Source organism: Cervus elaphus, chromosome 27 (genome assembly GCF_910594005.1).
Source record: "Cervus elaphus chromosome 27, mCerEla1.1, whole genome shotgun sequence".
NCBI lineage: Eukaryota > Metazoa > Chordata > Mammalia > Artiodactyla > Cervidae > Cervus > Cervus elaphus.
The window spans coordinates 56,641,144-56,667,971 of record NC_057841.1 but is presented as its reverse complement, the minus strand read 5'-3'; the positions used below and the strand labels follow the sequence as shown (position 1 = coordinate 56,667,971).

General features: G+C 40.8%; 1 protein-coding gene across 2 annotated transcripts in view; it reads left to right on the top strand.

Annotated features, from left to right (window-relative positions):
• Positions 1-26,828, top strand: part of CCDC68 (coiled-coil domain containing 68) — a 54,127-nt gene that overhangs the window by 5,796 nt on the left and 21,503 nt on the right. Inside the window, exons 2-8 of one of the 2 annotated variants that reach the window (XM_043889446.1) lie at positions 12,304-12,396; positions 12,817-12,945; positions 14,488-14,574; positions 16,385-16,525; positions 17,764-17,889; positions 19,682-19,810; positions 26,262-26,344. In XM_043889446.1, coding sequence (XP_043745381.1) covers positions 12,829-12,945; positions 14,488-14,574; positions 16,385-16,525; positions 17,764-17,889; positions 19,682-19,810; positions 26,262-26,344 — 683 coding nt within the window. In that variant the 5' untranslated portion in view covers positions 12,304-12,396; positions 12,817-12,828. The remainder of the gene's footprint in view (positions 1-12,303; positions 12,397-12,816; positions 12,946-14,487; positions 14,575-16,384; positions 16,526-17,763; positions 17,890-19,681; positions 19,811-26,261; positions 26,345-26,828) is intronic. The other variant, XM_043889445.1, reaches the window with a different exon arrangement.

Below are 26,828 nucleotides of genomic sequence, written 5' to 3'. Positions count from 1 at the left end.
ATCGCTTTTTTTTTTTTTTTTGCCATTTACACTTTTAGAGGGCTCAACAGTTGGAATTAAGGAAATAAATTTAGTTAATTGTGGCTTGCAGTTAATTGTATTTTGAAATCTCCACTGTACTTAGCTTTTACTAGGGTACTGTTTAATTACTATTTAGCAAATAAAAATATACACATCCATCTTTTTTGGTATAGAGTTCTGAGCCATGGAACCACCGTCACCATCAAGATAGAGAACAGTTTCATCATCACTCCCTAGTCCCCTAAAATATTCCCAAGTGTCTCTTTTGTAGTCAACCCCTCCCCCACTCTTAATCCCCAGTTCAGTTTTCTGACCTTAGTTTCAAATTTTCTAGAATGTCATATAAATGGAACTATGGCATATGCAGCCTTTGGGATTTGGCTGTTTTCAGTCAGCATATTGCATCTGAGATTTATCTATATTGTATCAGTTCAGTTCAGTCGCTCACTTGTAGCCGACTCTTTGCGACCCCATGGACTGCAGCACACCAAGCTTGCCTGTCCATCACCAACTCCCGGAGCTTGCTCAAACTCATGTCCATCGAGTCGGTGATGCCATCCACCCATCTCATCCTCTGTCGTCCCCTTCTCCTCCTGCCTTCAATCTTTCCCAGCATCAAGGTCTTTTCCAATGAGTCAGCTCTTCACATCGTATCAGTTGATCATTCTTTTGTATTGATGAATAGGATTCACCTGTTGATGAATATTTGAATTTTTTCCAGACTTTGGCCACTATAAATGTGTTTTATGGACATACAGAATCCCCCCGGAGAGGGACTGATGGGTTGTGCAGTCCATGCTCAACTTCATAGGAAGCTGCCCAAGCGTTGATGTCTCGCATGGCTGCAAGTTTTGTTTTCCCACCAGCAACACCCAGGAGTTGCTGCTTCTCCCCGTACTCACCCACGCGTGGGGTTGTCTGTCTTTCCCTCCTTCTCTGGATAATTTTTAAAATGATGTAGGTGAAGCTCAGATATCCCAAGACCAGTTTGGGAAGCTATAGCTATTTTGTAAATCCCTGAGCCTTTTACTCTTAAAATATTTCATGAAGCCACAGAAGAAATTTTCCAAAAGGGCACCTTTCTAATCATTGTTGCAAATGACTGAGATATATGTGAGTGACAACTAGTTCTTTTCATGTTTTTTTCACTGAGCAGTCATAGTGGCTTTAAAATAGATTGTTATCCGAGAAGGTCAAAGCAGCAGGTATAACTGACTGATGGGGTTGGGGGTGGGAAGAGAAAGAGGACAGCTGGGTTTAGGCCTTGAAACTTCCAAATGATGCTCTATAAGCAAATGTCCATTACAAGCTGTGAGCCTAAACATAATTGTTTAATATTCTCTGAATGTGTATTATAGTCAGATACCCCGTTAAGCACTTCTTCTGCATTATCCTATTTAATCATCATATAACTTAATGGCTTCAGCAATAAGGAATCCGCCTGCAATGCAGGAGACACAGGAGGAGATGCAGGAGTCGGGAAGATCCCCTGGAGAAGGGAACGGCAACCCACTCCAGTCTTCTTGCCTGGGAAATCCCACGGACAGAGGAGCCTTGCGGGCTTCAGTCCAAGGGATTGCAAAGAGTCGGACATGACTGAGCGACTTAGCAGCAACTCTGTGAGGAAGTTAACAGCTTCATTTGGGTTTTTCAGTTGAAGAAGCTAAAGCCTAAGGGACATTAAAACTTTTCCAAGGAGGAGTTTGGGATTAACAGATACACACTACTTACTATACATAAAATAGATAATCAACAAAGACCTATTGTATAGCACAGGAACACTACTCAATACTCTGTCATAAATTATATGGGGAAAAACTCAAAAGGAATAGATCCATGTATGTGTATAAGTGAGTAACTGTGCCATACACCTGAAATGAGCACAACCATTGCAAATCAGTTATACTCCAATATAAAATCAAAATTAAATTAAAAAATATGAAAAGAACAGACATCGAAATAGATTAGAAGAAAATTCAGAAATGTTCTCCAAACACATAATCCATTGAAATCAAAGCCATTTGATTTTTGACAAAGATAAAAGTGTAATTCCATGTGTAAAGAGGAATAATTTCAATAAGTGGTGATAAAGAATTGAAAGAAATAACTTTCTAGGTTCAGGTGATGAGATTGACTTACAATTTTGGAAAACATATCACTTCTCTGTGACTTGGTTGTCTTATACATACATATAGATAGATGTAAGTATAGAGGTCACAATTGTTGCACTCTGTGTTTTGATGATTAATTTTGATAACGCATGGGAAGTAATTCCTTGGCAAATGGCACAGTGCTCTGTCAAGAGTATGTATGTTCTATCGTGTTTGGACTAGTATTTCAATCCTTTTATCCCCCTAAATGGATTTGCCTTTGTTACACATCTAAGAGCTTTCTATAGCACTGGCTATGATATAAACGTGTGTTTACAAATGAGGGGCATTTAGAAATGAATAGAAATTAATTCTACTTTAAAAATCTCAGATTCCTGCTTGCAAACAGCACTGCTGTGACTCGGGCCCGGCGTTAGCAGCGTGTCTTCTGATGCACTGCGCGTCATCTTCGCCTGAACTGCACAGCCGCCTGAGGTTTAGCCGGCTGACACTGGATGTCACCGTTGTGCCGTGTAATGTCGCTGCAGAACAGGTGTGCTATTCAGTATTCGGGACACGGCCAGTCTCCTCAAGGGTCTGGAGACACATTAGCTTTACTTTCCCCCTCATATAACCTCATTATCTTTGTAGCGTCTTATTGTAACTCAACTCTCTCAGCGTCTAATATCTAAGCTCTCTACCATAGTGACCAAGAATGATGAGACAGTTGTCAGTATCGTTAGCTCAGGACTGAGAAGCTGAGAACTCAGACAGTGCCAAAGCAGGGCTCTCGCTTCCTAAGCAGAGTCTGGTCACCTAGGTGGGAAGGGAGTTTGTGCATGTACATGCTCAGCTACTCAGACGTGTCCTACTCTTTGTGACCTCGTGGACCATAGCCCTCCAGGCTCCTCGGTCGGTCCATGGGACTCTCCAGTCAAGAGTACTGGAGTGGGTTGCCATTCACTTCTCCAGGGGATCTTCCCGACTCAGGGCTTGAACCCCTGTCTCCTGTATGTCCTGTATTGACAGGTGGATTCTTTACCACTGAGCCACCTGGGAAGCTGCAGGAAAGGAATTTACTGGAAGTAAACGCCGCATCCAGAATTGATGGGAAAACTAGATATGGTAATGAGAGAGTCCAGTGCTGGTACCTCGGCCAAGATCAGTAACAGGGCAGGGATACAATCCCCTGGGCATCGCCACTGGGCCCTAGATACCAGATTGGTGTTCCTGCCGCTGGATCTAAAGCACTGCCCTGTGCCAGAGTCCCTCCTGCCCAGAGCACAAAGGGGACTTTAACTGCCTCTAGCGCAACAAGCCTGAGGGCCAACCCTTTGATGACCTTTCCGGGCGGGAGCGCTCAGCTGACTGAGTCTAGGAGTTGTACACGCGCTCCAGCACCGGGGAGTGAAGAGGAAGGAAGAAGTTTTTCCTGCAGAGACTCCTGCAGAGGGGGACCCCACACACCTGGGAGGGAGAGTCGAGCTGGGCACCCAGCGGGGTGCTGCGGGCATCAGCAATCACGGAAGTGAGCCGGGAACACCACGGTGTGGTCAGCTGCTCTTACCAAGTGCCCCTTCCACTGGGGGCCTAGACTCAGTTGCATATGCCCTGTGGCACCTGATAACACCCCAGACTTCACTGTCCCTGCCTTCAACCCTCAGGGAGCCTCTCCAGCCTGGGCTAGACCTGTTTTTGTTTGTTTGCTTTTCACCTTTGATTTTATGTTTGAGTATAGCCAGTTAACAATGATGTGATTGTTTCGGGTGCACGGCAGAGCGACTCAGCCATACGCATACATCATACATGTATCCTTTCTCCCGCAAACTCCTCTCCCATCCATGCACCCCAGTGTTCGTTGTTGCAGCACTGTTTACAATAGTCTAGGGCTTCCCAGAGGGCTCAGCAGGTGAAGAATCAGCTTTCAGTGTGGGAGACACAGGTTTGATCCCTGGGCCAGGAAGTTCCCCTAGAGGACGGCATGGCAACCCACTCCAATATTCTTGCCTGGGAAATCCCATAGACAGGAGAGCCTGTCGGGTTACATTTCGTGGGGATGCAAAGAGATGGACATGACTGAGCACGATAAGACTTGTTTTAAGTGGGCTAAGGAGAAGACTCCTTACGCAAATTGAAAGTCTTATGTTTCAGTCTATTAAAATTTTTTTTTCCTACCCATTTAAAGAAAAAAAATGGTAGGCGACCCCTCGTACCTTGTTCCTGGAACAGGACTACATGCAGGTTCCAGCCTGGGCTCTTGCTCATTGTTAGCCTGGAATCCTCTTCTCCCAGATGGCCACATGGCTTCACCTCCTCTATTCACGTCTTTTGCTTAAATGCCACCTCTTCAGGTTGGCCATCTTTCTCCACCCATCCAAAGCAACACCGCTTTTTATCCTTTTACCATGTTCTGCTCTTCTTCATGACACCACCCCTGATGATGTTCTCTGTGCAGTCGCTCTGTTTGATGTCTGTCTCCCCTTCTGTCCTGAAAGTCTCATGAAAGCGGGGTCTTGATCTTGGTTCTGCAGTGGCAAGTTTCTAAAACAACTGTATTCAATAAATATTTAATACACGAATGAATGAATGAATCAATCAATCAAGGGTTAAATAAAGGAAGGACACTCTTTTGTTAAAATCTCTAGTCTGTTAACAGTTCCTATATTCATTTCCTAAGGTTGATAAAATAAAGTCCCACAGAGTGGCATAGACATAGTCCTTTCTCGTCTCTCATTTCTGAGGCTGGAAATTCAAGATCAAGGTGTTGGCAGGGTTGTTTCCTTCTGAGAATTGTAAAGAAGAATCTGTCCCCTGCTTCTCCTCCAGCTTCTGGTGGTTTTCTGGCAATTTTTGGTATTCCTTGTCATGTCGAAATATCACCTTAAGTCTCTGCCTTCAGCTGAACATGGACTTTTCCTTGTGTGCCTGTGGGTCCCAATTTCTCCCATTTATAAAGACATCAGATTGGATTACGGTCCACCTCACTCTGGCTCAGCTGGTAAAGAATCCCCCACAATGCCAGAGACCTGAGTTCGATCCCTGGGTTGGGTAGATCCCCTGGAGAAGGGAAAGGCTACCCATTCCAGTATTCTGGCCTGGAAAATCCCATGGACTATACAGTCCATGGGGTTGCAAAGAGTCGGACACAACTGAGCAACTTTTGCTTTCACTCTACTATGACTTTATCTTTTTGTTGTTGTTCTTCTTCTATTTATTTATTTTTCTAATTTATTTTTTACTGTGTGGTGTTTGTTTCTGTTGTAAAAGAACTCGAATCAGCCATAATTGTACATATATCCCCTCCCTCTTGAGCCTTGCTCCTCTTCTACCATCCCATCCCTTTAGGTCATCACAGACCACCTAAGTGTGTTTGCAAAATACTGAGTGCTCATTTGTGTCCGACTCTTTTCCAACCCCGTGGACTGTAGTCCGCCAGGCTCTTCTGTCCATAGAATTTTCCAGGCAGGAATATTGGAGCAGGTTGCCATTTCCTCCTCCAGAGGATCTTCCTAACCCAGGGATTGAACCTACATCTCTTGCATTTCCTGTGTTGGCAGGTGGATTCTTTATCACTAGCCCCACTGGGGAGACTCAGGTTTGCAAGGATTCTATTTCCAAGTAAGGTCACATTCTGCAGTTCTGGGTATCAGGGCTTCAACATATACATGGAAGAGAGGACAAAATTCAGCCCCACATAGTGTCTTATATGTGTTTATTGTATAATAGCCAAGCCATTTGTATGTCATTAATCAGAGAAGTAGGTTTAGTTACATAATCCTGGGCACCCAGTGATATGTTGGTTTGTCACACAGATTATAATTCAAACAATGTGTGTGAATTGCTTTGTAAATAGTAAACTATTCATTGGATGTTAGCATAATCAGCTGGGAATGCTGACAAATCATTGATGCATTATCAAGAAAGAATCAATACTATGGATTTGCTGGTCTTAAAATCGCCCAAAGCAGATTTTCCTCTACAGCCCAGCTCGATCTGCAGACTGTTTAAAGTATTACTGGCTTCTTTTCTACCTCTCAGACTACTTAGCAGCAATTGTGGAAAATGGCTTTATTTTAGCTACTTATTTGACAAACATGTACAAGTCATTTTTTTATGTGCTCGGCGCTATGAGTCCTGAATATTCATTGGAAGGACTGATGCTGAAGCTGAAGCTCCAATACTTTGGCCACCTGATGCGAAGAGCCTGATGATGGGAGAGATTGAAGGCAGGATGAGAAGGGGGTGACAGAGGATGAGATGGTTGGATGGCATCACCGACTCAGTGGACATGAGTTTGAGCAAACACTGGGAGATGGTGAAGGACAGGAAGCCTGGGGTGCTCCAGTTCATGAGGTCCCAAAGAGTCGGACATGAGCAACCAAACAACAAGCACTATTATCCCTGCTTGACAACTGTTAACCCACAAACAACCACGTGTTATTTATTATTTATACTGTCATTAATCATTAATAATAATATTATCTGAATTTTACTGATAAAGAAACTGAGGCACAAAGAGGTTAAGGAATTGCTCAAGGTCACAGAGCTACTAAGCAGCGGAGTCAGGACATGAAACGGGGCAGTCTGCCTCCGGGTCTTTTAGCTGCAGAAACTTCTTTCTTCACAGAAAGTCTCATGGAAAAATTCAGTGTGAGACAGAACAAAGCAGAACTGCTTTGGTTCAAGTCCAGACTGCAAAGCCCTGTCTGCCCAGCACCGCCCCTTCCCTTGGGAGCCCTGTTTGAAAAGCCCAGATCTAGGAAATAATACCTCTTGGCGTGATGCCACTCGTAAGCTGTCTTCAGTCCACTCTAGCATAAAACAAATAAAATTCTTTTCTCACTTTAATTAACTGATTGTGTTTTATTTTGAAAATTTTATCTGCCTAATCTACTTCTGGCAGAAATAAAATGCTAAGATGGATTTTCCCCTGGACGATAATGCCATATGGCAATTTGGACTTTGCTGGCTTAAGTTCGTCTTGGGTTTCTTTATACAAATGAAGGACTGTGGCCATGGACGTTTCCTGAACCAAGAGAAAGATGGGATTTGATTTCATATGAATAGAATTGCATATAAGCTTTGCAACCAGATAGGCATGATCTACCCCCTCTCTTATGGACTGCTTATTTTCTGTGGTCCTTCATGATATAAAATCATCGAAGCAACACTATTAGCAGTTACTGTCCCTTGAGTGCCTTCTACAACCGGAGATGTGAAAAATCGCTCATTTTTACAACTCGAGGGGTTATCACCCCTATTTTACAGATATGTAAGTTGAGGTTAAGATTTTATGGAACTTGTTTATGATGGCCCAGCCAGTGAGGGGAGGAGGTAGGATGTTTTGAGAAGTGTCAGTGGAGCAGAAGCTTTTTTTTTTTTATTGGAGTATAGTTAATTTACAATGTTGTGTTAGTTTTAAGTGTACAACTAAGTGACTCAGGTATACATATATATGCGTGTGTGTTTGTTCTCAGTCACATCAGACTCTTTGTGGCCCCATGGACTACAGCCTACCAAGATCCTCTGTCCAGGGAATTTTCCAGGCAAGAATATTGGGGTGAGTTGCCATTTCCTTCTCCAGGGGTAGCGCAGTGGTAAAAAAAATTCTCCTGCCTATCTCTCTCTCTCTCTCTCTCTCTCTCTATCTGTATATATATATATATATATATGTATATATGTATTCTTCATATATATATATATGTATATATACATATATATACCTATTCTTTTTCAGATTCTTTTCTAGATTATTATGACATGTTGAATACAGCTCCCTGTGCTATAAGTAGGTCTTTGTTGTTTATCTGTTTTATACATAGTAGAGTGTATTCATGAGAAGCAAGGTTGCTCAGTCTTGTTGCAACTCTTTGTGATCCCATGGACTGTATAGCCCAGCAGGCTCCTCCATCCATGAGATTTTCCAGGCAAGAGGTCTGGAGTGGGTTGCTATTTCCCTCTTCAGGGGATCTTCCCGACCCGGGATCGAACCCAGGTCTTCCGTGTTGCAGGCAGACGCTTTACCCTCTGCGCCACCAGGGACGCCCCAGGAGTGTGTGTGTGCTGATCCCAAACTCCGAATTTATCTACTTCCCCCCCCATCCCCACAACTGTCTCTTTTTGTAACCACAGGTTTGTTTTCTATGTCCATGAGTTTATTTCTATTTCATGTGTGCTGTGTGAAGTCATAAATAAGTTCATTCATGGAGCAGAATTTTTTTGATATTAAGAATAAAAAGCATGTAAGAGAATATATTTTAGGACATATAATGAGAGGCCTGATGTGATTTTCAAATTATGAAAGACAGAATGCAGTGAAGTTCATTCTAAAGAGTGATCAATTCTTATGATGTAATGTCCCTTATCATTTGGTAATGTTCACAGTGTATAACCCACTGAAAAGAAAGGAGAAGGGAAATCACCAAAATGGGACCATAGAACAAAGGAGACCGAACTGAAGAAAAACAGCATAAAAAACTCTTTGTCTGCCTCTATGTTCCTCCTTCTGCTCCCATCTGCTGCCATTCTTTACCCCTCAGGAGGGCAAACATTTCCCCGTAAAGGACCAAATAGATAGTAAATATCTTAGACATTGTTTGCCATGTATTTTCTGTCTCGAATCTACTCAGCAGAGCTGCTATAGTGAAAGCAGCATAACAACACATAAATGCTTAGCCATGGTTATTTTAGACTACAGCTTCATCTATGGACACTAAATTTGAACTTCATATAATTTTCATGTGTCATGAAATGTTACTTTTCTTTCAGTTTTTTTGGAACCATTAAAAGATGTCAGGACCATTCATAGACTGTCCTAACAGGTGGGAAGGCAGACTGGGATCCTGGCTGTGAATTGATGACCACCACGCCAGCCTGACCACTCCTCTCTCATTTCCAGACACATTGTTTATTGTCCCTATGGGCATTTCTTTTACTTCCACCATTTAAATGTTGTTTTAGGCTAAGAATTTAATCCCAGAAGAGACTTCAGAGGACCAAATGACAGACGTAGTTCTGCTCAGATTCTGCAAAAAAATAAAAAAGCAGACTTTGCAGAGCTGCTACAGCCAAATCAAGTTAGCCTGAAACAAATAGAAGCCACAGTGGCTGTCTAAGAGGATTTAACATAAAATGGAAAATTCTTGGCATACTCTGTTAATTTCATTGAAGATTAAAGGATAAATGCAGGACTTTGAATCATCCACAGAAGCTATTTAGTTCTAAATTGATGCTAGCAAATATGAACATTCTTTGTGGGTTTTAACAGCATGGGTCATTGCTAAATTTTAATTTTTTTCTCACCAGGGAATCTGGCCTTAATGTGATAGAAAGACTCTTGATCTTGGTGTCCAAAAGACAAAGGCTTGAATTTCAACTCTGTTAGTTTTACTGTGATCTTGGGTAAATTAATATCACCTGTAAGAATCTTAACTTCTTTATTAGTAATATGAAATTAATAATACTACCTCACTGGCCTTTTATCTTATTTTTTTAGCTCTTTACTATTAATTATGAAAATTTCAAACAGAAGCAAAGTGGTAGAGAACTATAGAGAATTCCATTGTACAACTCACTGCATTTTATCAAACTTCTTTCATCTTTATCTCACCCCATTTTTCCCTCTCTTTAAATACTAGAGTAAAATATTATCTTTACAATTCCAAGTGTAATATTATTTCACCTTCAAATATTTCAGTATGTATGCCCAACAGATAAGATCTTTTAAAGGAATATCATAATTCCATTATCACACCTAAAATGACAATAATTGCAAATAATGCTTTGCAAAATTGCATTAATTCTTTAACAGCATCTGTTATCCAGTCAGTGTTAAAATTCCCCTAGTTTTTATTTTAAAAAAAGTCTATATAACTGGTTTATTTTAATCGGGAGTCAAAGAAGACCCAGGGCTTCCTAGGTGGCTCTGTGGTAAAGAATCCACCTGCCAGTGCAGGAGACGCCAAATTCGTGAGTTGGATCCCTGAGTCGGGAAGATCCCTTGGAGTAGAAATGATGACTCACTCTAGTACTCCTGCCTGGGAAATCCCCCGGAGAGGGGAGCCTGGCAGGCTGCAGTCCATGGGGTCACCAAGAGTTGAATATGTCTGAGTAACTGAGCATGCACACACTAGCACAAAGATTCATATATTGTATCTAGTCATATGTTATTTAAGACTCAAAATTTATGACAATTTTTCTTCTCATCTTTCTTCATATAATTATTTTGTGGATGGAATAATTATTTGTCCTGTAGAATTTTATGTGATCTGAACTTGGCTGTTTCTTCACCCTTGTAGAGTCATTGAATGGTTTCTTCTTTTTCAGATATTTCCCATGGGTAGATAGAGGGACTTCAAAGGTGGTGCTTCTACTCATGATTGTACCACATCTAGAGAACATAATGTCTGGTTGCCTCTTTTCCACTTTTCTGTTACGACTGATTAGTGGGGTCCCTGGGGTGGATGCATTCTCCATCAACCTCTTGCCTAGTGTTTTCAGCACTGGTTGATGACTGTTGCTTAGCATCTATCACTTCATAACGGGTTGCAAAAAGTAGATTTTCTAATTCTATCAGTCCTTTTGGATTTATTGGCAGGAATTCTTTAGTACAATTTTCATAATCAACTATATGGTTACCAAGAGATATAGGGTAAATTCATATCATAAAGGCAAAATAAATGTCTGTTTGCATTCTCTCTTGCCCTCTTTTCTGTGCTAATTTTTAGTATAATGGTAACCTATCTCTGATGAGTTTGAGGATTGTTGGTAATAGTGGTGGTTTTTCCCTTGTCAACATAATTTCAAGAATTAAAAAAATTTTGATGTGTTTTACTCAATCACAGTCATTCCTCTTTGGGTTGGCTGTTTGTGTCTTATGCAAGTAGTAGTTGATCACTTTTCCGCTTTCTGATACAACAAGATATCTCAGTCTCACCTTCTGCACTTCTTGCCTCACATCTAAATCAGTCAAGAAGCCCTGGTTACATTTTCGTATTCATAGAAAATGGTGTACTAATACCACAGTCTGAGCACTGGGAGTGTTAATTGCTTCTATTTCTAAATTTTCAGTGGGTAGACTTGGAATATACATTTTAAAATGAAGATAAATATTTTATACTCATGGTTTCAGTTTTGATTATAAGATTTTTTACAGAACATTTTTGGTTCTAATTTAGAATTTTTTCTTTTATGCTAAAAATCTTGGCTCTTAAGACATTTAGACAGTGACTTCATTCTACGTTTTCTGTCATGTGGGGGACTCGCATGCATGCATGCACACACACATCATAGTTTCAAAATAGCAATAGCAATGTTTCCACTAACAATATTATTAGTGAGTACAGTTTAAGATTGCTTTGTGATTCTTTTTGTTCTCAGGACATAGCACACCTGGGAAAATCAGTCCCAGGATTCTCAGGTGACTCAGTGGTAAAGAATCTACCTGCCAATGCAAGAGACGCCAGAAACTCGGGTTCGATCCCTGGGTCGGGAAGATCCCCTGGAGTACGAAATGGCAACCCGCTCCAGTGTTCTTCCCTGGGAAATCCCATGGACAGAGGAGGCGGGCGGGCTACAGTCCATGGGGTCACAAAGAGTTGGACATGACTGAGTGACCACGTGTGTGTCATTTCAAATAGTTCATGTGGATATGCTGCCAATATGGTAGGCAAATGTATTCATTTCTTGTTTTTTATTTTGGAAGATATTTTTCCTTTCAATTTAGTTATATTTTATAATTAGGTAAAATAATTACACTGTTGAGTGTCAAAACTATAAATCACAGATTTTCTCCTTCCATCCTTCTCACCTTTCTTAGAGAAATTATGATACAATGTATCCTTTTCTGCCCCATGCGTTTTCACTGAGTAAATATATCCTAGAGAAGATGTAGGTAGTTCATTTAATCAGTCCTCTTTTTGTGGGCATTTGCACTTTTCTCAATATTTTCTTATTACAAATAGTTCTTTGGTAAATGGCCTTCACAGGCTTTTGAGAGTTAAATAAAATGCAGTATATTAAAGGTCTCTGTGAAGTATAAAATGATATACATACATGTTTGTAAGTTATATATGTCCTGTGTTCTCAGTCATGTCCGACTCTGGGACCCCATGGACTGTAGCCCGCCAGGTTCCTCTGTCCATAGGATTTCCCAGGCAAGGATACTGGAGTGAGTTGCCATTTCTTTCTTCAGGGCAACTTCCCTGGCCCAGGGATTGAATCCAGGTCTCTTGCGTCTCCTGGCAGGTGGATTCTTTGCACTAGTATCATCTGGGGAGCCCTTATTGTAAGTTATATGTATGTGTGTATGTGTGCATTTTTATACACATATGATTTTATCTTATTTTAGCTCCATAGACATTTATTAAGCACTTACAATGTGCTAGAATATGAATACGAATAAGACATAGTCTCTACTCTTGAGGTGTTATAGTCTAATTAATATGGAATAAAATGGAAAATCCCATATTTTTCCATCTCAGTTTAATTTTTAAATTTCTAATCAATGATTGTTTCAACTGGTGGTGTTTTAATATTAAGTTAATTCCTGGCTCTTAGAGACATGCAGATTTCAATAATTTATAAGATTTTCTAGTATTAATGTATTTGATTACAGTGCCAATACAGAACTCCATTCAGTTTACAACCATGTAATTATAACATCAAAGGAATTAGTTTTGTCCAACTGATTTATGTTTTCCTAAAGCTGGACGTCACAATGACAGCAGTAACAGTGACCGAGATAGTTCCGCAGAGGGGGAAGACGGAAGATGCTCCTGCCTTGTACGAGTCCCCATCTGCTCACATTATTGAAGAAACCGAATACGTGAGAAAGGTATGTGGGCGCTGGAGATCATGTTAGCACAACTTGAGTTTTGCAATAAAGTCTGCTGCAAATTAGCCGGCTTTGTTTCTCCCTCCCTAGAATGTGTGAGGAAGAACAAGCCTAGTTTGGCAAAGGACAGCCTTAATAGCTGACATGCAAACATGGGTGCATTTCTCTTGCGTGTGTAACCATTTCTCCTGAGGGTATGAGCCTCTGTTCTTCACTTGGAATAAAACTGAGTAAAGGACTGAGGATTTGGAGCACCTGTCAGCGCTGAATTTGCCTCCTGCTGCACCCCTGCTGGGGTTTTTGTCGTTGTGGTTGTTGGTTGTTTTGGCTGCTCTGGGTCTCCATTGCTGCGTGTGGACTTTCCCTAGATGCGGGGCAAGCGGGCGCTGCTCTTCACTGTGGTGTGCGGGCTTCTCCTTGTGTTGGCTTCTTCGGTTGCGGAGCACAGGCCCTGGGGCGCTGGGTCTGCAGTGGTTTCGGGCTCAGTAGTTGTGGCCTGTGGGCTCTAGAGCTCAGGCCCAGCAGCGGTGGAGCACAGACTTAGTTGCTCTGCAGAATGTGGAATCTTCCTGGATCAGGGATCAAACCCGTGTCCCCTGCATTGGCAGGTGGATTCTTATCCAATGCACCACCAAGGAAGTCCTATCCTACTGTCTCTCATATCATTTCTTAGTTCCTTCATAAGTATGGACACTTTGTTGCCAACTAGATGTTTACCTTTCCTGCTAAGTTCCTGTCTCTCCTTACCTAACAAGGAACACCTTCTTAAGCAGTTCAGAGTAACTATCGCCAATGACTACATGTTGCACATGATTAAAAATGTGAAATCTTAACCAGAATCCAGTGATAATGGCTGACAAAAGTATGTATTCTCATAAAATGTGTTTTAGAACAGATGGAAGAATTTGGACATAGCTAGTTTGTAACTTATTCAGGTCAAGTAATTCATCTTTGAGTGTCTTGCAGTTCCATAGATCACCAAGACATGAAGCTTATATTTCATGCATAAATTTATACCATCTCCTCTGAGTAATTATTCTCTAGTAATTGCTAAATAGTAGTTATTCTCTAGTAATTACTAGATAGTAATTATTTTGTAGTAATTACTGAATAGTAATTATTTTGTAGTGATTACCAATAGTAATTGTTTTATAGTTATTACCAAATAGCAAATTAGTAGGAAATTGCTATATAAAAAAATAGAACTTAATAGTTTTAAACACTAATTACTAAATAGCAATTACTTTGTGGTATAACATTCATTTGGGTTATATTTTAGGTTTGCCTAAGGAACAGTTTTAAAGACAAAAATGCTCATTTTCTGCAGTCTAAACAATATTAGCATAAGTGTGAGTTAAGTTGATGGCAGTTGTTTAAATATGGTATCGGTATATATGTACTACTGCTGCTGCTGCTGCTAAGTCACTTCAGTCATGTCCGACTCTACTACTTTCAGATAAATTCAGTACCCTGTAACTGGTATAGAAAAAGAAAGTTTTGGGGATTAATGCCTTTGAAAAAATAATTTTTTTTTCCTTTTAGATTCGAACTACTCTGGAAAAGATCCGAAATCAAATATTTAGAGATGAAGTAAGACATAGCAGTACAAATCACAAACTAGATGCAAAGGTAATGAATTTATCAAAATGTACCACTTTTATTCCTTCAGAAAGTGAACATAAAGCCATATAGACTTCATTTAAATAACTTTTGATATTATTAAATTATTCTTTTTATGTCAAGTATTAAATCTTTTGTTGGTATTTAAAGATGTTAATGAGCATACATATGAAATATTTAACCACAGAAGTCATTAGTAGGATCAGACTGGAGTGGCCAGATCTTACCTGAATATTTTAAACTTGACCTACTCATCTAAAGTCTAGGGGAAGACGTTGGCCCAGTCAGGATGAGTGGAAGCAACATGTTACAGTGATAGACAAAGGTACAGACTTTCAGATTCGCCTGGGTCACACCAGTTGACACCCATTTGGAGCCATTAGCCTGAGTGATCAGACAGTCGATAAAATTTAAATGCACTCCTTCCCCCATGACCAGCCTTTTAGTCATAATTTTAAGCACTCTGCACTCGCCCTTGTCTGGGTTATGCCGGGTTAAGCCTCGCCTGAACCACATGTACCTCATGAATGACAGTGTCATCTGCTCTGTAGAATGGCCACAGAAAATACTAGAAAGTACCATACGGTGATGCATAAACATAGTCTTTATCATCCTTATCTCCCAAACTACAACTAGCTCCAATTATTTTCTTAAGTCCTCTAAAACTGGCAAAATGATTACTGTTGTGAATGACAGGGAAGGTCAAACATTCAGTTCTGACTATGCTGAGTTGCTTTGTAGACTTCCAAGTGAAGTTTCTAATGAATGGTTGCATAGCTGATTATGGAGTTAAGGGCGGAGGTCTGTGCTAGAAGGCTCAGACTATGGGGTAGAGATTTGGGGAGTAAGGATGGTATTTAAAGTTCTGAAACTGGAGGAAATGACCAAACACATGAGTGTGGATAGAAATGAGAGAAAACCTAAGCACAGAGTCCTGAGAGCTCCAATATTTAGATACTGGGAAGAAGAAGCCGAGGCGGAATCATCACAGGTTCAACTAGTGAATAAAGAGGAAAGGTGGGAGAGAATGGAGCCACTGACCATGAGCAAAAAAGAGTTTCAGAAAGCGAGGAGGGCTGGTTATCAACCCCTGGGGCTTCCTAGGTAGTTCAGTGGTAAAGAATCTGCCAGCCAATGCAGGAGACCCAAGAGATGCCAGTTCAATCCCTGGGTCGGGAAGATCCCCCAGAGGAAGAAATGGAACCCACTCCAGTATCAACCATTGGCTAGAACAATGGGGAGGTTGTTGGAGCTATTCTTAATAGGAATAGCTTCTTGGGGATGTAGATGAACTGTGTTTCCAGTGGGTCTGCCTCGGGCATCTCAAACCACAGAAGGTCCAGCAAACAACAGAGATATAAAAAAACAAGCCAACTGGCTTTGTGGATATCATCTATCTCCTCAAAGGTCTTAATAGTATATGTGAAACTGTAAAGAATGTAAAAGGCGTGAAAGATGTACTTCTTTCCTTTCAATCTAAGGAATCTATTCAAATTTGTGCAAATATAGAGGCCAGCTGATTCATCTAGAATTTCTCATTGATATTTTAGAGTCAAAAGATTTATTTGTGTCGACCTGAATCTTCCTTGATACATGTAATGTGCTGTTCTGTGCCCAGAGGCGTCTGACTCTCTGTGACCCCATGGGCAGTAGCCCACCAGACGACTCTGCCCATGGGATTTTCCAGGCAAGAATACTAGGGTGGGTTGTCATTTCCTACTCCGCTGACCTAAGTAATACGGAGCAATAATTATTGTTATCAAAGTTAGTAGAGTGAAAGAAAAGTCAGGTGTGTGATTTTCTTGTTTGTTCATTTCAGCACTGTGGAAACATTCAAAATGGCTCTGACTCTGCAATGAATCCCTCTTGTGGCAGTTTGGATCTGCTCATGGAAAGGATAAAAGGGAAAGACCTGCAGCTCTTAGAAATGAACAAAGAGAATGAAGTGTTGAAAATCAAGGTATGACCAGCAGGAGAAAGTTCTCATTTTGTAATTTGAGCCTTTGAGCCAATAAGATAGATTCATGCTTCTGTGAAAGCAGATAGACATCCACATACCTCCATAAATCCACACAATGTGCTCACAAACTTAGCAAAGCAGTTTTACACTTGATAAACTAAATCTCACTGTTTTATTTTGAAGATAATTTTTATTATTAAAATGATTTTACAAAAGTTCAGTGGATATAGTTTCAAGATGGACAAGATGAGTGAATTCTAGAGACTCACAGTACAATATTGTGCTTATAGTTAATATTGTATTGTACACTTAAAAATCGGTTAATGGGGCAAGTCTCATGTTAAGTGTTTTTTCTGCAATAAAATTTAAAAGTCTTTACATATACAATAATTAAATTAATAATTGTATATAAATTAGAGCACTCATAGTCAAATGTCTCATTATTTTGTTTAGCTAATCTATTGTTGGTGCCTTATAGTTTCTTTTTTTTTTTGGCTTATTTTACATACAGTTTTATGGGGCTTACCAAGTGGTGCTACTGGTAAAGAACCCACCTGCCAATGCAGGAGACGTAAGAAACACAGGTTCGATCCCTGGGTCGGGATTCAATCCCCTGAAGGAGGGCATGGCAATCCACTCTAGTGTTCTTGCCTGGAGAATCCCATGGACAGAAGAGCCTAACAGGCTACAGTCCACAGGGTCGCAAAGAGTCGGACATGGCTGAAGCAACTTAGCATGTACACAGTCTTACAGTGATTTAGGAGGTAAATCTTTGTAGCCATCCTTGATTATTTCTTAGGTGAAATCCTTGAAAGATTCATGACACTTTATCTTTATTGCACCTAGTACTTCAATCTTGTCCAGCTTCTATTTCAGGAAATACATTTTTAGTACTGTCGTGGCCACTGATGATAAAACGCTTGCAAATTTGTGTATAAGCCAATGGGGCGCCAGGGAACACTTTACAGGGTGTGGTCTTTAATGCAGGGTGTTGTTCTTGGCTCTTGCTCGGCTGCCCAGTGCTAATCACCTTCATGACAGCCCCAGTAAATAGGGCCTTCTCATTTTATGTTTTCTTCTTACCAGGTAACAGCATCTTTCCTCCTAGCCATTGTCTATGAAAGTGCAAATGGTATGGTTGCAGACTGTGTTTTTGGTTGGTTGCCCCTCAAACTGCCCTGTCTGTAACCCTTCTTATTGTTCATGTCAAAGTGCGCACGGTGACCTTTTGTTTCCAGCTCGAAGCCTCCAGAGAAGCAGGAGCAGCGGCTCTGAGAAATGTGGCCCAGAGATTATTGGAAAACTATCAAACGCAGTCTGAAGAAGTTAGAAAAAAGCATGAGGACAGTAGGCACTTCCTCCAGGTACTGAGCTGGCAGCTTGCCGACTGAACTAACCCCCAAGTTGTCCAAGTCTCCCTTTTAGGGAGGAGTTAGATGTGAAATAAGCAATGGCCACGTGACTAGGCAGGCCCCGGGAAGGGCAGTGTGCCCGTCTTCTGCCCTGGCCTCCCCTCAGCCCTGGTACTTGGTACCTGGATGTTACCAAGCTGCTCTGTTGCCCCTCTTGCCCAGAGCCCTACAGAATGCCGGCGGGAAAGAGGTCATGCCAGTCAGCCTAGAAATCAGGGCTGGCCCCACAACACGGGCCCGTGGCTTCTCTTCTGGTTCTGCCTTTGGCTAACTAGGGGACCCCGTTTGAGTCATTCTGTCTCTCTGGACTTGACTCTAAAATGAAAAAGTTTGGGGACTTCCCCGGGGGTCTAGTGGCTAAGACTGCACTTCCAATACAGGGGGCCCAGGTTCGATCCCTGGTCAGGGAACTGGATCCCACGTACTCACATGCAGCTGAGTCCACGTGCCGCAGCCAAAGATCTTGCGTGTCGCATCTAAGACCTGGTGCAGCCAAATTAATTAACTAGTTAAAAAAATAAATATTAAAAAAAAATTTTTTTTAATGAAAAAGTTGGGCTTGATAAATAGGTTCAAAATTGTTTTGGTCCTGGAAAGATTCTTCAGAGGAAACAAAAGAATGTATATATGTACATATATATTTCATATTAAATTATATTTTTTATTTCTATATTTTAACATATGCATATATACATTAAAATCATATAATATTATATGAATGTCTGTATATCATACACATACACTTTTGTTTGTTTTTAAAGCTGAACAGTGTATCCTAAGACCAATAAAACTGAATCTGGAGAATGTATCCAGGACTGGGGAAGAGGGGAAATGTGTGTATGTGTGTTTGTCAAAACTCAAAACAGGAAAGCTCATTCAGGCTTGGGTGGGGCGTCTGAGTCTCTGCCAGCTCCAGCCCTAGGAAGGTCCCTGGGGAGCATGGTAGGAACCCCACTGCCTAGGTGACACGCCCTCAAGCTTCTGGCTCTGGGGGTGACGGTCACAGACTCGTAGGCATGCAGGGTGCAGGTGAAGTAACTGAGTGAATGAGTGAGCAGGTGGACGGAAGTGCCCGTGTCCCTGCAAGAGGGACTCTGCCCAGCCTGGACTTCCGGGGCAGGAATGCCCACCTATTGTGTTCGAGGGAAATCAGACACTCCTTTTTTTTTTCACATGGAAAAATCTCAAGTCCTATTAAGTACAGAAGCAGATGTCTGCACTCATGTCAGTTGTAAGTCAGTTGGAACACTCCCACGTGTGGCCTAGGGCCTGTCTGCTAAAGACTTTTAGTATAAGTCCTAGGCTCAGTGGCTCAGAGATAACCCCCTGACACCGTGGAGATAAATATTCTGCTTTTATGACAATTTCTGATTAAAAATAGAACAGTTTTTACTTGAATACATAAGATCTTGGTTTTGTTCTATGGAAGTTTTGTTGAGAAAAATTCAAAAGTGTTGCTTTTTAAAAACCACTGTCTTTTCTTTCTGTCCCTCTTTCAGAGAGGATGCTTTTTAGTAACAAATATCAACTTCCAGAAATAATATTTATGTATTATAAATTCTCCATTGACTTAGTGTTGTTGTAGTCTACCAGGTTTATTTTAAAGGAAGACTGAATTCACAGAAGTAATTCTAAACATGTGTAAATTATTAATGTATATATAGATATATAAATTACAGCAAGAGATAATATCTGTATAAGTTTAGGTAAAACAATGGTCTGACAACTGCTTTTCTAACCAAAGGTTGACAAACTTGAAAAAGAACAGAAATTGAAACAACATGTTGAAAATCTGGATCAAATGGCTGAGAAGCTTGAAGAAAAACATAATCAAATCACAGAGTTGGAGAATCTTATACAGAGAATGGAAAAGGTAGGCCCTTGGAGAATTAAAGGTGCTTCTTCGTGACATGGTTCGATGAGAATGAATGAAAATAATATGAAAGTAAGTAGCATGAAGTGAAAGTACTCTTTGTAGCTGAAGATCTTAGAATGTGCTCAGTAATGTTCGTTTCTTGCCTTACACATTTAATATGATGTGTGTTGTAGTTACTGATTTACCTTTCTACAAACACTGCAGTCATATTATCTGTCACTTTTTTCCCCTAGTAAATGTATGGCTGAGAAAGGGGAACTAGGTGAGGCCATGAATAGAAATAATGGAAAAGATCGCAAAGTCCATCTCCTACTAGTAATAGTGTAGTGAATCCCTGCAGTCGTAAGCACTATGTACTAGTCAATAGAGGGTTTATTTTTGGCCAACCGTGTTCCCTTTAGGTTTGTAAAAACCTATGCCTGGCATAGGACAGACATAGTTCACAAATAAGACATTCTATGGAAATTGTAACTTTCAAAAGAGACAATTTAGGGAAGAATAATAATAGAACAAAAATTATTAAAAGTTTTATGCAGCACTCCTTTAAGTAGCTGGCCCTCCAAATACACACAAAAAGTGAGCACATACATTCATTTGGCATGCCTTAGAATTCAGAATTCAGACAAGCCATGGAATATTTTTTTTATAATAAACCAATAGACAGTTGGCATCTTTGAGTTAGAGTAGATAAGAATACAGACTTTTTTAACTTCTGGTAAATATTGCCCAATGCTATTGTCATTGTCCAGTCAAGACTCTGACCCTACAGACTGCAGCGTGCCAGGCTCCTCTGTCCTTCATCCCAAAGTTTACTCAAATTCATGTCCACTGAGTCTCTGTCCTTCACGCTGTCCTGGAATTTGCAGATTCATGTCCATTGATGATGGTGCTATCTAACCATCTCATCCTCTGCTGCCCTCTTCTCAATATGTTTTTATATTTATTATATGAATTTGCCAATTTGCCTCCACTCTTCTCAGCCTTATTTTGTTTTATGAATCTGCTTGAATTGAGGCTATTTTAGAAATATTAGGGCTTCCCTGGGGGCTTTGTAAAGAATCTGCCTCCAATACAGGAGACCTGGGCTCAATCCCTGGGTCAGGAAGATCCCCTGGAGAAGGGAACAGCTACCCACTCTAGTATTCTTGCCTGGAGAATTCCATGGACAGAGGAGCCTGGCGGGCTACAGTCCATGGGGTTGCAAAGAGTCGGACATGACTGAGTGACTTTCCCTTTCCTAGAAATGTCACTTCCAAAGCATGATGTTTCAACATTCAAGATATTTGCCTGAGAAAAAAGTTTGATCAATTTTTTACATATTTCCTAAGAATTTAATTTATATCTGTGAGTTTGACTGAATTTGTGATCTTAATGAAGGTCCTATGAGGACCTAGTTTAGAAGCCTAAACTTAACTGAATCTAATAATAATAATCTACGGCTACATTTGTGTTGCACGGTGGGCGATGTTCAGTGTTTTACTTTAGCCAAAATACAGGGCTGGAATGTCCTCAAGTAGCTGGTTTGCCCACATGTAACAGTTTATAAGTTAGATGTTTGGACAAACTGGAACGTTTGGATGAATACTTTGCAGTGCTAGAATATTTATCCTGCAAATAGATAAAGAAGATATGGTACATATATACAATGGAGTATCACCCAGACATTAAAAAGAATGAAGTAAACCATTTAGAGCAACATGGATGGGCCTAGAGATCGTCATACTGAGTGAAGTAAGTCAGACAGAGAAGGAGAAGTAGCGTATGGCATCCCTTATGTGCAGAACCTGAAAAGAAATGATGCAAGTGAACTTATTCACAAAACAGAAACAGACTCATAGGCTTAAAAAATGAACTTATGGTTCCAGGATGGGGAGAGGACGGGGAAGGGGTAATTAGGGAGTTTGGGACTGACATACACACTGCTATACATTTAAAATGGATAACTAACAAGGACCTACTGTAAAGCCTAAGGAACTCTGCTCAGTGTTATGTGGCAGCCTGGATGGGAGGGGAGTTTGGGGAGAATGGATACATGTGTGTGTATATATATATATGGCTGAATCCCTTTACAGTCCACCCGAAACTATCACATTGCTAACTGGCTGTAGTCCAATACAAAATAAAAAGCTTTTTAAAAAAGAATATTCGTCCTCTAATAAAATCCCATTGACAGAGGAGCCTGACAGGCTATAATCCATGGGGTCACAAAGAGTTGGACATGACTTAGCGACTAAACAACAACAAAATTGTTTGGCAAACTAAGATAGCGCAAGGAATATTTGCATTGAGGAAGGGAAGACAATTCCTTTCCTCAATTCAAATAGAGTTGCTTAATTAAACTACTTGATTAACCAGCTTGACGTTTGAATTTAGGTTTGCAATTACCTCAAACCCAGTAACACTGGGTCATGTTTAGTGGCCAGCTGTCAGTCCCTGAAAATTAACAAAAAATAATGGAATGTAATTTCTGTCTTCTAGAAACCCAAGGAAATTTGCCCTGGATGTGAGGTCATCTCAGAATTCTGGGATATATTCACTGCACTATATATTCAACAAATATTTGAGCTCCTACCATGTACCAGGCAGAGCTAGGGGCTAGATACCTATTTGGAGTGGACTGGATACTGTCTCTTTGTGGAGATTGCAATATAATGTATCTGGGTCGTGTGAGACTCCAGGAACTTCCCAGCCCTCCTTTCACTCATCCTCACAGGGGTCTGCAGGGAAGCTGACATCCTACTGAAAGCAGGGGAACGGACCCCAGAATGAGGTTAAGCAGCTTAGATACAGGCAGACATTTGGAGAAGTGACGGCCTGGCATTCGTCTTGATTTTGACCCTTAATGGAAAGCTCTCTCGAGGAGATTTGTGACACAGTAGGTGGACAGGATGCCTAAGGTTCAGGAGGGACATGCAGGAACCTTCCAGAACATTCTAGCTCAGTGACTTCCTAAAGCAGAGTCTTTGGGGATCTCTGGGAGGTGGAGGTAGATGGGGATGCAGTGGAAAGAAAATGTGAAAGAATGTTTTTTAACATGCTTAGTTTAAGGATACATTATATTTGTAAAATGATCAAACAAATATAAGAAGCAAAGCTTGGCAGCTTCTTGTTTTAAGGAGATACTGAGCAATACGGGCTGTGATGAAGGGTTTCTCAGGAGGGGAGTGTGTATCAGAATGAGGAAGGGTTACTCTTAATACCTTAGTATTAACAAGAAAAAGACATGTGTTCAAAACGAAATGAAAATTAAAAATGAACATCCCCAACAAAGGTTGGTAAATACTGCCCTGGTGGTGAGCATCCCCCGGAGAAGGATTCATCTTCTACTCACTTGGACAAGCCACTGCTCCAGTAAATAGCCATTAGTGGTATGAGGTCTGGTAATGAACACATTACTTAAAACCTTCACCATCTGTCCCACTTTAATCAGGAATGCAGTGAGAATGAATCCCATAAACACAGTGATAAGCCAGCAAAACGCCCAATAAGAGCATTTTAATATGGCATATGTTCCTTTGGCTAGCCGTGCACTACTGTGGCGTCGTATTTGTTTTCCAGTGTCATTGATTTAGCTCTATTAGAATTTTAGAGCTCAGAGGTGCTTTTGAGACCAGCTAATTCCTCGTCATCATTTTATAAACGAGGACCGTGTGAACAAGGAACTATTCCACAGTCCACCAGTTAGCAGTTTGCAACCCTTTCTGTTAGGCCCCCAGCTTCTCTGATGTGGGATAAAAAGGATATCCGTGATTCCTGAATCATTTAGATGTTAACATATGGCAATGATTTAAATTGGTGTCCACTTCACCTTGATCAATAAATGAAGTGGTGAGGTGAAAGTCACTCAGCCGTGTCCGACTCTTTGTGATCCCATGGACTGTAGTCCTCCAGGCCAGAATTGAGTGGGCAGGCTTTCCCTTCTCCAGGGGATCTTCCCAGCCCAGGGATGGAACCAGGCCTCCCACATTGCAGGCAGATTCTTTACCCGCTGAGCCACAAGGGAAGCCCAAGAATCCTTCAGTGGGTAGCCAATCCCTTCTCCAGGGGATCTTCCTGACCCAGGAATCGAACCGGGGTCTCCTGCACTGCAGGTGGATTCTTTACCAACTGGGCTATCAGGGAAGCCGTCTTCAGTAAATAGGGTGAGGGAACGCGAGCTCTTCAGAGGTGTGGTTTGGGCAAGAGTGTATTGTCCACTGGGTGGCGCTGTGGATGCTTTCCTTTCCAGAAATGCTGTCCCTGAAAAGTGAAAAGTGCTAACTGATGGAATGTGATCTTCCCTGTTGTCAGAGAGGAAACATTAAAGAGTCCAAGCTTCAAGGACCTACTGTATAGCACAGGGAATTCTACTCAATATTCCGTAAATAACCTACCCACGAAAAGAATGTGAAAAAGAATGGATGTATGTATAACTGAACCACTTTACACCTGAAACTAACACAACATTGTAAATCAGCTATACTCAAATATAAAATAAGAATTTTAAAAAAATTTCAAGCTAAATACTGGAGCCTTGACCGAGGTAGAATATTTGCTTGTCCAGCTGTCTGGTCTCCTTAAACCCTTGTTATAAAAATCCATTAATGGAGAGTAAGTCCATTAGGAGGAATGTTTGTTAAAACACCATTTTTATTCCTATAAATTCAAAATATTATAAGTGATATGTTTCTTTGGTGATCCAAATATCATAATAAACTTTCAGAGTATCTTGTTCCCTCAGATCAACTAGGACTACACCAGAACAATATACATGTATATGTATATAAAACCAGAATGCCACAGAAAAGTTTTGGAAAAGCTGGTATAAATTTTAAAAATAACAGCACACATAAGGTATGACATACTTGGTATCTTCAAATTATTATATATTGAGGTTCAAATATGTTCCAGAGAAGCATGTGGATCTTTCACATACATCCCAATCATCCCAACATTTCAATGTAGGTGGTATTATCCTTAGTTTAGAGATGTTCAAAAAGTCAAAAAAATGACTCAGATATAGAATGAATACATGTCAGATGTTTTATTCAACTCCCTATGTAATGAAGGAACCAGTAAGATGGTAAAGCTGATTTAAATAAAATATTTTTTGAAATTGGCTATTTACATGCATTTTGAAAAAAAGAACATAGGATAGGATTACTGGGTTAGATACAAAAGTAGTTAATATTCTTCAAGAGAAGAAACCGTAACCTTTGGAATTACTTTTCTACCAGGCAGAAACCCACAAATTAACACGCAACTTCACAAACTCAGGGTTCTAGTCAAATAATAAATACTAAAGTCAAACACAAAGAAATTCTCCAAGAGAATTAAAAAAATTCCTTGGGTCAGGTTATTAAGCAATGACCCAATATGACATTAAAATCATGTATGTTGAACCATAAGTTTTGGTTAATTTTTCTTAACTGTGATAAGAACTAGAGAGGTTAAAGCCTTGGCAAAAATTATAGTCACCAAGTTTCAAAACCAGGTCAGTGCGTGTCCAAAGACATTCTGATCTTTTTGCTACAATGGCTGTCTTGTAGTTTACAAATTCTGCAGGAGGTATGATTTTAACCAGCATTGCAAATAGTGTCAAAACATCTGTTTCCATCAAATATAAAAAAGAGTACAATCACGACAGCTTCGTTTTTCATGGGTATGTCTGTTTTCCTCTTGGATGGAAAGAGTTTGGTTTAATAATAACATTAAGACATTTCTTTAGGTATTCTTTCAAAATGTCAAAATTTCTGTTCCATCCTAATTAGGAAGTGACTTTATCACTTGTGGCTTTGTGCCTTCACTAAAAATACATTTACTACTTTTCTACCTTCTGACAGTTGCCATGTGAGAGGTAGGTATCAAGACCAGCAGAACAGTGTCCTTGGATACCAATAACTGAGACTAATGTAGGAGAAGCAGGTGGAATGATGGGAGAACCAGTGCCTAGAGAGAGATGAGCAGTTAGCGTTTGGGGTGGGATGGAGAGACACAAGGGAAATTTGCCCGAGAAGTGGGCTAGGAAAGGAGCCAAGGTCTCCAGACAATGGAGGGCGGTGAAGACACCTAGTCTTGACCTGTCGTGCAGCTACTTGTAAAGGGACGATAGAGGATGAGATGGTTGGATGGCATCACGGACTCAATGCACATGAGTTTGAGCAAACTCCGGGAGTTGGTGATGGACAGGGAGGCCTGGCGTGCTGCAGTCCGTGGGGTCACAAAGAGTCGGACACGACTGAGCGACTGAACTGTACTGAGCTGAAACCATACAGGAGAATGCCTGCCTGGGCCACTGGGGTGGACTGTAACAGCTCCGTACGAAATTAACTCTTGAGTTCAAAACATACTTCTGGTATTACAAGAAGCATCTTTAGTGAACAGTTTGCAAGAATGCCTTGCGAAACACACACACACACACACACCGAGGACAAGAAATAAGCAAAAATTGTATCTTATTTTCTCCCAGGAAAAGAGAACACTGCTAGAAAAAAAGCTGTCTTTGGAAAACAAGCTGCTGCATCTCAAATCCAGCACTACAAATGCTAAAAGGTTTGCAAATCTACCTCTGAAGTAAAAGCATTTCCTGGTGTATTTTCTCTCCTCTGGTCCACTGAGTAGATAGAAGGCTCCTAGCCCACAGGAGAAAGGAAGCCTGAGAGTGCTTGAGGAAGGGAGATTTCTTCGCATTAACTGCCATGCGTCTCTTCCTTTCTAGCTACCGGGGGATCAGGAAGGAAGCAGAGGTCACTGCCGGTACAGGGAGACCGGTGTGTGGGGGGGGAGCGGGCCATCAATCCTTCTGAAGAGTGGATGAGCCTGTCCTCTCCCCTGGTGCTGAACTGGTTGCTGTTGAGGTCTCCCTTCACCTGATGCTTCTGATTTGGTTAATGGATCTCTGCTTCAGCTGGCATTAAATTAGCTAGCCCACAAGTGCAATTATAAGATGGTTTTGTCATGCTCCCAACTTTGTAGAGAATGAAGAAACTACTGTGAAAAGCATCCTTAGTTCTTGGGACTTACTTACAAATATTCA